This window comes from Rattus rattus, chromosome 1, assembly GCF_011064425.1.
Source record: "Rattus rattus isolate New Zealand chromosome 1, Rrattus_CSIRO_v1, whole genome shotgun sequence".
In the NCBI taxonomy this organism is placed as follows: Eukaryota; Metazoa; Chordata; class Mammalia; order Rodentia; family Muridae; genus Rattus; species Rattus rattus.
In genome coordinates, this window is record NC_046154.1 from 167,849,772 (window position 1) to 167,862,820 (window position 13,049).

Below are 13,049 nucleotides of genomic sequence, written 5' to 3' on the forward strand. Positions count from 1 at the left end.
CCTGCTCCTTTCTCTCTCTGTTTGTAAGATGGGCTCTCATCGTGCAATCTTGCTTGACCTGGAACCTATGCAGACCAGGCTGGCCTCCGACTCACAGAAATCCACTTATTTCTGTCTCCGAGTGCTGTGATTAAAGATGTGCATCAAGACACCTACCTTCTCTGCCCTTCCTGAGCTTTTGTAAGCAGCAGTGTCAGTGTGTGACTGAGGAAAGCGTCAACAGAAGCGCCCTCTCTGGCCCACGGTCCTGCTCAGTCACCAATCTCCATCTTACGACCAGAACTCACAGGTTCCAGTTTTCTTCTCCACGTTCTCTAGAGCTCATCTGATCAGACTTCCATCCAGATTAAGTAAAGCAATGCACTAATGTCTCCGTGTATCCCTCTGGGTACAGCCTCCCGAGGCCAAAGGTCAGCTTTTCCTCCACGTACGACTGTTCAGAAACACCCAATCTTCTGATCCAACTGACCATCTCTCCCTTCAACATTTATCCTTAAACTAAGAGGTGATGCTATTTCTTGAGGGAAAATGAGGAGTTAACAATCTAGGAAGTTCATGTCCATGTCTTGTTCCTGTTCCTACTTCCCCGTCCTGCCCTCCTTTGCTGGTTCCGAATCTCCTCTTATATCCATCTACTGAAAATTCTCAACGTATTACCTCCATGCCAACCCTTTTCTTTGAACTTAAACATTCTAAACCTCATGCCTACTTGCCCTTCTTCTTGGCTATCTATCTACCTGGTATCCTGAACTTAACGCAAATTCAAGTGAACCAGCAGCTTCTGCATTCCTTTCCTAGTTGCTCAGGTTACAACCCTGAGAGGGATTCAGTTTCTCCACTCCTTTCTAATCCCCAAAACCAACACAACCTTCAAATCACAGAAAGCGGACCTGGTTAGAATCTTCTCAAAGTTTTTTTTCCTTCTCCTCTCAAACTGGAATTCTTTTTAAAGATCCATCCTTAACCTTATGGCCTTCGTCAGACCACCGCCAGCCTTTCTTAGACCTGTAATCTCCACTGACCTCTCTCCCTCACTGCTGCCTTTCTACGACCTATTCTTAAAGCAGCATCTACAAGTCCTTCATGCTTCTGCTTAAACGTCTCTCTTCTCTGACAATGAAGGCTAATCGCCTCTCTCTCACAAGGCCAGTTAATTTCCTGCTACCTCTACTAACTCTCCTTAGATCATGCCACACAGGTCACCCAAATCTCCTTTCTGTTCCCTGGACAACCTCAACATGCTGTGGTTTATGTCTTGTTCAATCTAACCCCATACCTTCTTCCCATGTGACAAAGCACACCAGAACAGAATATACACTTACTATTTACTTCTATACAACATATCCTTTCAAAGCAATCGAGACTCTCAGACTCACACACTCAAAACAAAACAAGGTTTCAGAAAGCTCTTATTATTCTTCAAGAACACATTCCTCAGCACTGAGACGCAGAACAGCAGACATGGTTATGTCACTCCCAGGCAAGTACAGAAACAATGAACAGGGAAAGAAACAGCAAGGCCTTTGTACACTGACCAAACTCAACATAGCTCTTCCTTTGTGGTAGCCTGACCTATTTTTATTAGCACCGTTTGTATATTGATTCACATATAACTAAACAGTGAACAAGACTAGCTTAGTGTTTACCTGAGGGAGGAAGTGCTTTGCAGACATGATAATGGTTTGAAACATGACAAACATGCAAAATGCCCAGCCAGAGGGGAGGCTGATTCCTCACCCTCACTGTGCCAGGGCCAGAGTCCAAGCTACTTACTTGATGAATCTCAGGAAAAGTGGGGAGAGTTCCCTGGACCTTGGCTCTACCCTCTCTGGGAATTTGGCCAAAGCTTTCCAGAGCAAGAATCGGAAGTTGGTGTGGTCCAGTCGCTCCCGACAGTCAGTCTTCAACGCTAGCTGTTGCTGGTAAAGAGTGCCAACGTCTCCTTCCTGGGTTTGCTCCCAGCTTCCACCTCCCTCAGACTCTTCATCTCTCGTATCCTTCTGCAGTTCTTTCTCTGCAAGAGACTGGCGTCACCCTCATGCCTGTAGACCACTGCTTACCCTCAAGACAGGACCTGCGTTTCCTTGCAACGCAGAGAGAACAGTGCCCATCTTAGAATGCTATCCTATCAGCACTGGTACCCAGGCTTCCCAGCTCCTGCTCATACCAGCATGTGAAGCTGCCTTTTCTAGATGTTCATAGCAGACATTCCAGAATTGCTTGTTTTCCATTCCATGGGCATGAGAACTAAAAGAAAAAGATCATAAAATACATGACACAGCATGGTCTTTAGTGTGAAATATCCCACTAGAAAAATGTAAAAGAATCAACTAAATGTTAATTGGATTAACCTTCAACATGAGGTTAAATCTGTTGTTTTTTTCTCTGCATAGACTACATACTTTATTTTATCAATATTTGATTGTGCACATAATGCACATGAATGAGTGGGGGCACACATATACCGGTGTCTGCACAAAGGACAGTTGTCAGATTATTTGGGGAGTTGGGTTCTCTCCTTCTACTGCAGGATCCAAGGATTGAACTCAGGTCATCGGACTGTGCATAAGAACTTTTACCTGCTGAACCACCTTGCCAGCTCACAGAAACTATTTTCATAGTCATAAAAGACCACACAATAGTTTTTAAAATGTAAGTAGATACATGCAAGGCTAGTTTTGTTGTTGATGATACTTTGAATCAGTCTTTCTCTGAAGTCCCAAACTGTCAGAAAATCTGCTGGCCCTACCACCGAGTGCTAGTCATAAACTATCATATCCAGTTAGGTAGACTAATATTAAAGACACAATTGTGAAAATGGGACACGGTGTATTCTCCACCTTTTCCTCTCTGTTGCTGTGACAAACACCATAACCGAAAGCAACTTGGGGAGGGAAATGTTTTTGTCTTGTAGTTCCAGCTCACCACTCATCGATGGAAGAAGTCAGGGCGGGGTCTCAGGGCAGGAGCTAGAGGCAGAAAGCATGGAGGAGCGCTGCTTGCTGCCTTCCACCCAGGCTTAGGTGCACCTGCCTAGGGACTGTGCTTCCCACAGTGGGCTGGGCACTCCCACACTAATGAGCAATCAAGACAAGTCCTCAGACAAACCTAATATAAAGAAGCTTACTCACTGACTCTCTTCAGGTGACTCTGGACTTTGTCAGGTTGACAAAGCTAAGAGGGATAGCATGTGAGAGAGGACCCACTAAGGAAAAGAAATTGCTGGAGAGAAAATAACAGCTGCACTCAGAGTTAGTTAAAACTATCTATTTCTCTGCACCAAACTCAAGTAAACGTTGACTATTTGAAATACGCTTCTAATGTCACCACCCCGGTGACAGAGGTAGAGGTAGAGGGGGCAGACCTGTGTTAGTTCAACCTGTGTTAGTCCTCAGCGCTGGCCCCAGGCCAGTCAGGAATACACTTAGAATCTGCCTCAAACACTTTTCAGAACTTAATGCTGAGACATGGCAAGGATCATGTAGGGTTATTTTTGTTTTTGTTTTGTTTTTACAGTTTAAAGCCACGGCAATAATATTCTCAAGTTTTCTCTATCAGTCATTAATTTTACATCCCTTTCCTCTCCTTCTCTTATCTTCCTCCTCATTCCCTTCTCCTTCGTCCTCCTCTTTCATGAGACAATAGCTGCGTAGCCTGGTCTCAGACTTGTGATGCTCCCCGCCCTCATCTCCTGAGTCCTGGGATCACGAGTGTGGGCTGGCGCGCCTGGCCCCCCACTAATGAACACAGACTTTTCACGAGATCTCACACTAGTTATGCACGGTGTGCACTGTACATGGAGAATAGTTCTCAACAATTAAAGACCTAAGCCATTATAGGGAGACTTTAAAAGCATTCGGAGACTTAGAAGCCAACATTTGTGACAACAGATCGCTGATTACACACATCACTTCCTATATTTTGAAGGTAGTGCCCCCAACCCCCAAACCAGTCGAACTCAAGAGCCATTTATTTTCAGTATACTCTTTTGATTGCTCTGAAAGGAAGCAAAAAGCAGGCAAATTGGTTCAAAATTGAAGAGGGATTTGTTTATTCAGCTTCTGTCAAGTAAGAACTAGTAAGATTGGGAAAGGCTGGGCACATGACGCATCTCTAGTCCGACAGAAAGCCTGAGGAAAGCGTACAGGACATCTGTGAAAGGACAGATTTCTCTATCTCAGCACAGCATATGCTATGCTATGATTATTAAAACCATTTGTTTGAGTTAAAGGTGTGTGTGTGTGTGTGTGTGTGTGTGGGGGGGGTGGTATGGTATGCTAAACAGCTAGGATTTTGAAAAGTCCTTATTTTTAAAGTATGGTTTAGTGATTTAGTATGTGAAATAAAAATCTGTAATTACCACAATCTGTCTTTTGATGATATACACAGCATCATACAGTAAGAGGAAAACTCTCCAGTCATTTGAGTGCACAGGAACATTCGTACAGTGGCCTACTGAAAGACAGGCACTAGAGAGGAAGAATCTCTGTCTTTCTTCCTCGTGTTGTCTCGCAAAGGAGACACTTACACTTACCCATACGTACACGGAACACAGGCCCGGCCCCGGCTCCGCCATTCTGCATCAGTGAAAGTGAACAGCCCCACCGCTTAGCCCAGGCTTACCTTATGAGCTCAATGACAGGGTCCCAGAGGGCACTGAAGTTTATGTACAGCATGCCTAACAGGTAACGGAGTGGCACCTGCAAGTCCAAGAAACTGGGTGAGTAAGCATGTGACAGGCTGTGAGAGGAGGTCAGAAGAGAAGTGCTCAAATGCACACGCCCTTGGACAAAGCAGGGTTTGGGAAGAAGCTTACGTTTACAAGAGAAGGTTCCTGGTATTAACCCAGAATTCAGTGTGAAATAATTTTTTTCCAGCTCCTAAAATCTTACTCATACTCATTAGAACACAGTATGCAAGCTCATCCCAGATGTTCACTCTCATATAGTCAACGTCTAAATCCAACTGGGAATAAGATTCCATCATAATCACTATCATGATCCAAAGCCTCATACATTAATAAAGTGTAGACATTAAATCCAAACCAAACCCAAAACCCCAAGTTGTAGGAATGGTGGCTGACGCCTCCTACATCTGCTGATGCCCGAGTTTATTCTTTCTTGCTTTGGTGGTGTCTCTTTTTTTTTGGTCCTTTTTTTCGGAGCTGGGGACCGAACCCAGGGCCTTGTGCTTCCTAGGTAAGCGCTCTACCACTGAGCTAAATCCCCAGCCCCTGTGTCTCTTTTTATAGCCCTGGCTGTCCTGGAATGCAGACCAGGCTGGTTCAAGCTCACAGAGATCCGCCTGTCTCTGCCTCTCAAGCTGCAGGATTAAAGACCTGTGCCACCATGCCTGGCTAGATGCCTGAGTTCTCTAACCTGTGCAGCCTTCTCAGTCAGCTTCCACATGGCCTTCATTATTATCAACACTCCACCTTCCAGGTTAGACACCATGGAGAATGGTAGGTTTTTTTCAAATTTGGGGGTGGGATGTAGATATATGTTCTGGCTGTAATCCCCATTTCAAATAAAATGTAGAGAACACTAATATTCAGGCCAGCAAAGAAGGAGCCTAGATGAAGAGGAGTGCCTTTCTCAGCCTTGCTCCTAATGAGTCCATGAAGGATTTCCCAAAGCCAAAGCCAATATCCTGCAGCTCTGAATAAATGTGGTGAAGAATATTGGCTTTAAACCTCACGTAATGTCCTCCCTCGTAAGGAGTCATTTCTAAAACGGGACTAACACTGCCCACACTTGGCTGTGAGAATGGACGGAGATTCTATGGGAAGGAGTTTGAATGGAAAGGCAGGTTGTGAATTACAGAGTACAAACCTTGTTCTTTCTAGGCTGGTTTGGTTTCGTGCATACACTATTGATTAGCAGGAGCTTGCTCTTACAGTTCTGAATGGAAGCACTCGAGCTGTCTAGACCGAGGCAGGGGTGCACAGCAGTGGAAAGCATGAACCATGCACGATCCTTGACACCTCGGCTGAATCCCAGTTCCTCCAATGAGGCACTACATGACCTTGAGCAAACCTGAAGCTCACTGTGCCTCAGTTTCCTTCTCTGCAAAGTATTATAAGCTGCCTCCCATTCCCTGTGCTTCTGGGCATACCTAAATCCAGCAAGAAACAATACTTGGCTTTTAAGATATTCTTTCTCAAAGAAGAGACTTTAAGACACAACACTGAGTTGTTCTTTCTTGACATGGCAAGGACAGAACTGAGGCTCAACACTGACAACTCTTCTTTACTCTTAGCCTTTGTACATTTTACAGGCCATGCACACAGTGTGGCTGTTCTCACAGGTGCTCATTTCATGGCCATTCTCTGTAAAACCTAGCCAGCAATTCTTCAAAAGCAGTGGCCAGAGAGCATTACAGCATGAAATGATCTTGATATGGAAGGACTATGTTTTCCTAGTCTACTGTCAATGGGTTTTGCCTAGAATAAAACCAAAAAACAAACAAACAAAATGTCCTGTTTTCATTCATTCTGTTTCAACATATACTGAACTGCTTATGTTTAAAAAACAACCTAATAAAGAAAAGTGTACAATTGTGTCCTGGGTAGGGATCAAAGAGCGCACGCTCTATAAATTAACCCATCTTCACCCAACACCTACTCAGTGGAGCAGAGCACTGTGCTCAGATGAGTTAAAGACCTAAAGTCCTCAAGGAATATATGATCTGGGGAACTCCTTCTAGAATCTACAGGTAATCAGCAGCAGAAGGATCAACCATCGACAGCAGGATGGCTGTGGACGGAGAGCGCATCTGTGACATCAGAGATGGATTGTGGTATCAGTATTTCCCAGAGCCTGGAGACCACATTCATGTGCAGAACCTGTGTGTGTCAGACCTCACTTCCTTTGCACATCTTCCTCTGCAATGGGACAATACCACCTCCTTAAAGATGCAGCCAAACATCACCCTTCCAGACATTTCCAGACCCTTGAGAGGATGGAAGGTCCCCTAGTCCTTGCCCTCGACGCTGTCTCACTGAAAGCAGAGGCAGAGCCTTTGTTCCTCACCAACACCTGGTCACTGAATGCTCGGTTAACACCCCTAAGAACTAGTATAACGTGCTTAAACGCCAGCTTGTTTTGTATTGGAATTTTAGATTTATTTTGTGTAGTTCCTATAGCAACAGTGGGCTACAGACTATTGTTTCCCTAGTTCACAAACAAGGAAATGGTGTTACCCACCTTTCACCTTGGCAGTCATGAGTTCTCTACTTAAACTCTTGTGGGGCTACTAGGGACCAGGAGTCAGCTCTGTTTCTCACGTGATACATTTCTGCAACCTACTCCCACACGCACCAATTGTACTCTACCCTGTATAGCTTCTTTTAAAGGACAGAACCCACATTTTAGAACTCTTCTGTCAACAAAATTGGTTTCTGTTTCTCTCTGTGTGTCTGTCTGTGTGTGTGTTTGTCTGTCTTTCCCTCTTTTTCCATCTCTCAGTAAGGCTGATGAAGCCAGACACCAGCTGAAGTGAAGTCTTACACTTTCAAATGCTCACGTGCCATAACTAGGTAAGAAACACAAGAGAAGCCCCAACTGCTCTCTAGGCAAAGCAACACAAGAGTGGCAGTCACTGTGTCACACCTCACATATTCAGAAGGACACAGGCTGAAAGAACGACTTAATTGGAAGCATGGAAGAGAGGCAAGGTTTGCTTTACCTTGTAACAAGAGTATTATCATTGTTGACAACTATGTGGGATGACCTCCCAAATAAGATTTAAAACACACTTTGAGAAACAATTTTAAAGGTAGGAAGAAAGAGAAAGAAAGACAGACAGACCCCACCGTTACCTCCTGCAGTGGTCCCTGAGGGACGGCACTCTGTACCACGTCATGCCTCAGCTTTCTCAAGTGCAGAAGCTTCTCTCTGTAATCGCTCACAGTTGCTGGCACAAGTTCCGCCTGGCGTAGTATAGCGAAGGCTGACTGCTGCTCAGAGAGCCCATCATCCTGAGAAGCCAGACAAGACCCAAGGCAGGTCAGAACTTTGATTCCAAGCGGAACGTGAGGCATGACTAAAAGGTTGTTCTGTGAGACAGGGTCTTACTATGCAGCTCTGGTTGGCCTGGAACTTGTTATGTGGTTCAGGCTGACCTCAAACTTATAGAAAATACCTGTTGCTTGCCTCTCAAGTGCTTGGATTAAATGTGTGAGCCACTACACTCAGTTGAAAGGTTTAAAAACAAACAACCCAACCAAGAACATGCTGGAGAAGGATGATCCCGAAACCTTGTCTCAAAATATAATGATCAGGGTTGGAGAGGTGGCCCAGAAATTAAGAGCAATGGTTGCTCTTCCACAGGACCCTGGTTCAATTCCCAGCACCCGCATGGTAACTCATAAACCACCTGTAACTTCAGTCCCAGGAGAGGATACCTCTTCTGGCCTCCTTGGGCACTAGACATGTACACATTGCACAGATATACATGCAAGTAAAATATCCATGTCCATAAAAATGATTAGCTCTAAAGACATACAAGCAACAGCAAGTGGACTTAGCAGGTCCTACTTATAAACCTATTCACATTTAAATAAATGTAACAGTAAAGAGTATGAAGTGGCGGGCTGGGGGTGGCGTAGGAGAGGTTGGAAGGGGAAGTGACATAACTATATTTTACATAAAACAATTAGGTAGCAAACAATACAAAATACCAAAATCAACCTCTAGCCTCTATATTCATGTGCACTAAATGTATGTGCACGTGCACGCGCGCACGCACACACACACACACACACACAGTCCACACACCCACAGTCCACACACACACACAGTCCACATACACAGAGTAAATAGGAAATTGTCAAAAGGATTCAAAGGATTCAAACTAAGAGCATCTACTAAAATAAAGAAAAAACTATATGAGAGTGTGTGTGTATGTATATACACTCTCACATATATATATAATATATATATATACTCTCACTGTGCTATTCTACTTCTAGTATTTGCATAATAAAAATAATTCTGTACATGCAAATATCTAAGGGAGTCTGCTGTAGTGCTGTACAAAATAGTGAAAAATGGTAATTAAAGCCTAACTTAAGCTTCCATCAACAGAGGAATCAGTGAGACTTTAAACTGTGGGGACTATTTAAACTTCAAAAGGAAAGAGGCAAAACCAGAGGCACCAATATAGAAACTCATATGGCAACACGAGCCTTCACCACATCTGCTACCCATGAGATTTGAAAGGACATTTAGTAGACTTAGTGGGAGACAAGAGTATGAATTCAAAAATACCCATTTTTATTATACATGTTTACATAGTTTTCTGCCAAAATATCACTTTGAAAATTAAATAACACATATTAATTATGTTTTGTCTATTTATACTATCCACTCTAATAATTACAATACCTCCATTGAAACAGGAAGCCGGATGTCAAAATGATTTAGGATCCTTATTGTCAAAAGCCGAATCTAGAGAGAGATACAAGGGAGATTTCAAACTGCAAAGTTTAATTGAAGGAAGAAACTGCCCGCAGCTTAGAAAACCCAAGAGGCACCGTCTCAGGCAGAAAGCCCACCTTTTCTGGTTCTTGTTTCATACCCAACAATGACCAACACTTAATTCCAACAGTAAACGAATTGAAAATAGGCTGAGACTGAGTGGTGAGGCTGCCCAATACACAGTAACACTGTTGTAGCTATGGCAGTAATGGAGCACCAGGGCCTGACTGCGCTTATATACAATTCAACTTCAACCAGCGCCCAGACTCCTTAGCAACACGGTGTTCCACAGACTCAAATAAGCAGGTGAACCACTTAAAATTCTTTCTTTTCGTTTTCCTCTCCCTCCCTCCCTCCCTCCCTTCATTTCTTTTGGCTTTTTTCAAGATAGGGTTCTTACTAAGAAGTCCTGGCTGTCCTGTACCTCACTATGGAGACCAGGCTAGCTTTAAACTCACACAGATCTGCCTCCAAGCTCTGCGATTAAAGGTGTACGCCACTACTCCTGGCTGAAGTTCTTGGTTTTTTTCTAAATTTGGAAACGTTTTGAGAACAGCAGCATATCACAAGAACGCATTCTAGTGTTAAGCTGTAAGACATATAGGCTGTCCACCTATTAATGTAAGCACAATTTTCTAGTCCATAAGATGTCCACTACACAAGCCTGTACATCTAGTCCATAAGATGTCCACTACACAAGCCTGTACATCTAGTCCATAAGATGTCCACTACACAAGCCTGTACATCTAGTCCATAAGATGTCCACTACACAAGCCTGTACATCTAGTCCATAAGATGTCCACTACATCTAGTCCATAAGATGTCCACTACATAAGCTTGTACATCTAGTCCATAAGATGTCAACTACATAAGCCTGTACATCTAGTCCATAAGATGTCCACTACACAAGCCTGTACATCTAGTCCATAAGATGTCTACTACACAAAACCTGTACATCTAGTCCATAAGATGTCCACTACACAAACCTGTACATCTAGTCCATAAGATGTCCACTACACAAGCCTGTACATCTAGTCCATAAGATGTCCACTAAGCCTGTACATCTAGTCCATAAGATGTCCACTACACAAGCCTGTACATCTAGTCCATAAGATGTCCACTACACAAGCCTGTACATCTAGTCCATAAGATGTCCACTACACAAGCCTGTACATCTAGTCCATAAGATGTCCACTACACAAGCCTGTACATCTAGTCCATAAGATGTCCACTACACAAGCCTGTACATCTAGTCCATAAGATGTCCACTACACAAGCCTGTACATCTGTACATCTAGTCCATAAGATGTCCACTACACAAGCCTGCACAATGGAGATTCAAACACTTCATGTGAGTATATAAACTGAACAACTATTTTATTTATCTAGCTTTTCTCTGCCCTAGTCCTACTGAATTGGAATGGTTGGAGCAGAAGCCTAAGACTTGTAATTTGCTGGTCATCCTAACCAGGCTGCTGTGACCAGACTGTGGCAATCGCCCACAGCAGTGCTCTGATGAGGAGTGAGTGATCACAAGCTGAACTTACAACACAGCATTACCTTGGAGACACCGGTTGAAATGTTTGCTTGTAACTTGGGAAATAACTCCATTAAAGCCTCCTCAGAGAGTGGCCCTTTGCATCCACATAACGCCAGCCTCTGATAATAGACATCAGCTAGCAGCAAAACAGACGGCTCCGCTGGAAATGTTCTGCAACGAGATATTTACGAGAGTCACACTGCACCATATTGCTAAGTTTCTAAGAACTGTCCGCTGATGAGGGAAATATAAAATGCAGCAGGTGTAGGTTTTATAGAGAGAGTCACCATTTTATAGCTGAAGATGAGGTTGCCAAGTGAGTGATGTGCTTAGACACACAATGTGCTAGCTAGAGGCAGAGGAGGGACTGGAGTCGGATGCTGGAACCCCAATCCACTGCTGTGAGTGGCAGTGGCTTCCCAAGAGCACATGTGAAATCTGTCAAGTGTTTACTGCGTGCCAGGCACTGAGCTGGGGAGGGAAAGTTCAGCCCACATCACAACCCTCCACTGTGACAGGCTACAGACCTTCCATATGCCAATTTTATTCACAGACAGGGTTTGAGAACCCAGCATATATATGCTAGTGGTTTTTTTAGACACTGGATAGAAAATAAACCAAAGACAGAGTTCTTATTCTCCTGAAACTCACGTTCTAGGACAAGATAGTCGCGGTACACTAAAGAGTACTCAGTAGTACAGTGATAAACGCCGGGGAGAAAAGCATTCAGGGGAGGGGGCATAGAGGCAGCAAGAGAGTAGATGGCAGGGACCAGTGGGTAAAGTGACACAGGACAGGCAGAGAATGCAGAAAAGAGGACATGAGGGTCTCTGAAGGAAAAGCATTACAGGCAGAGGAGTGAAGCCAAGGCTTTCTCTGATGCTTGTTCGCCTAACACTCTAATACATGCACACCTACAGGGACATTAGAGACCAGTGCAACTGGGGCCAAGTGAACAAGGAAATGTGGGTGATGTCAGGACTCAGCAGGGGACTTGTAAGGACTTCAGACTTTATTCCAGTAAGAGGGTTACCAGAGGAGAGGACTTCCCAGCAATGCTAGCATTCAGGGCATGAACTATGCTGGGGGTGCCTCATGCACTGAATATTGTTTAGCGAGCCTTGGCCTCAATCTACTAGAAACCACAACCGGCTTCTCCATGATGAACCAGTGTTACTTCCAGGGTCAGCAGCTGGTCAAAATAACTGTACAGACCAGAAACACCACGCTGGGCCATTTCAACAGCAAACAATAGACAGAACGGGGACGGTTCTTGGAAATGCTGGTCACCCACTGTGAGGCAGAACAGCAAGGCATAGAAGCATGGAAAGCTACCTCACTAAGGAGGTGGATGCCTAGTGTATGTGAAGCCTCTGGTTCCAACCTCAGCAGCACAAAATAACTTTTTTTAAGACCCTTTGGGCTGGACATGGGGATGCATACCCTTTAATCTTGTACTTAAGAGGCAGAGGAAGGTGGATCTCTCTGAGTTCAAGGCCAGCACAGTCTACAAAGTGAGTTTCAGGGCTGTACAACAACCCTATTTAAAAAAAAAAATCCGCTCACATTTTAACTTTGTAACTCCAAACCTAAAAAAATTATGAAATATTTCTTTGCAAAGATGACTGTGTACTTAAAATACTTAGTCTGTCAAAAATTACTTATTTTAGTTGAAGACTCTAATAACCACTTAATTTTCCCATGTGACTGTATTCGGGTGTAAAGATTTCTGTTGTATCCAAGACTTCATACAAACAGGAGCTTTTTATATTTCCTCACTGTGAGGACAAATGGAAGCCGTTTACTTACAACACTAAGTGCTTCACCCGTTCCACAGGAACCAGATGAAGAAGTTCAGAAGACTCTTCCAAACTTAGTAGAGTATTTACAGCTTGACAAAGAACAAATAAATTTCCTAAGGACAGAAACCAGGAAGAGCACGTTATTTCATTCTCAATAGTGAAACACTCATTTACCAACAGCCCCATGACTTATAGAAGACTCGTTTAAAGCCAATCTGTGCTTTCTAA

At 43.8% G+C, this 13,049-nt stretch overlaps 1 protein-coding gene across 1 annotated transcript in view; it reads right to left on the reverse strand.

Moving 5' to 3' along the window:
• Utp20 (UTP20 small subunit processome component) overlaps positions 1–13,049 on the reverse strand; it is an 81,714-nt gene that overhangs the window by 52,211 nt on the left and 16,454 nt on the right. The window contains exons 15-21 of the mRNA XM_032910993.1: positions 12,829–12,934; positions 11,040–11,190; positions 9,387–9,449; positions 7,820–7,978; positions 4,624–4,700; positions 2,168–2,247; positions 1,774–2,014 (exon numbers count right to left, since the gene is read on the reverse strand). Coding sequence (XP_032766884.1) covers positions 1,774–2,014; positions 2,168–2,247; positions 4,624–4,700; positions 7,820–7,978; positions 9,387–9,449; positions 11,040–11,190; positions 12,829–12,934 — 877 coding nt within the window. The remainder of the gene's footprint in view (positions 1–1,773; positions 2,015–2,167; positions 2,248–4,623; positions 4,701–7,819; positions 7,979–9,386; positions 9,450–11,039; positions 11,191–12,828; positions 12,935–13,049) is intronic.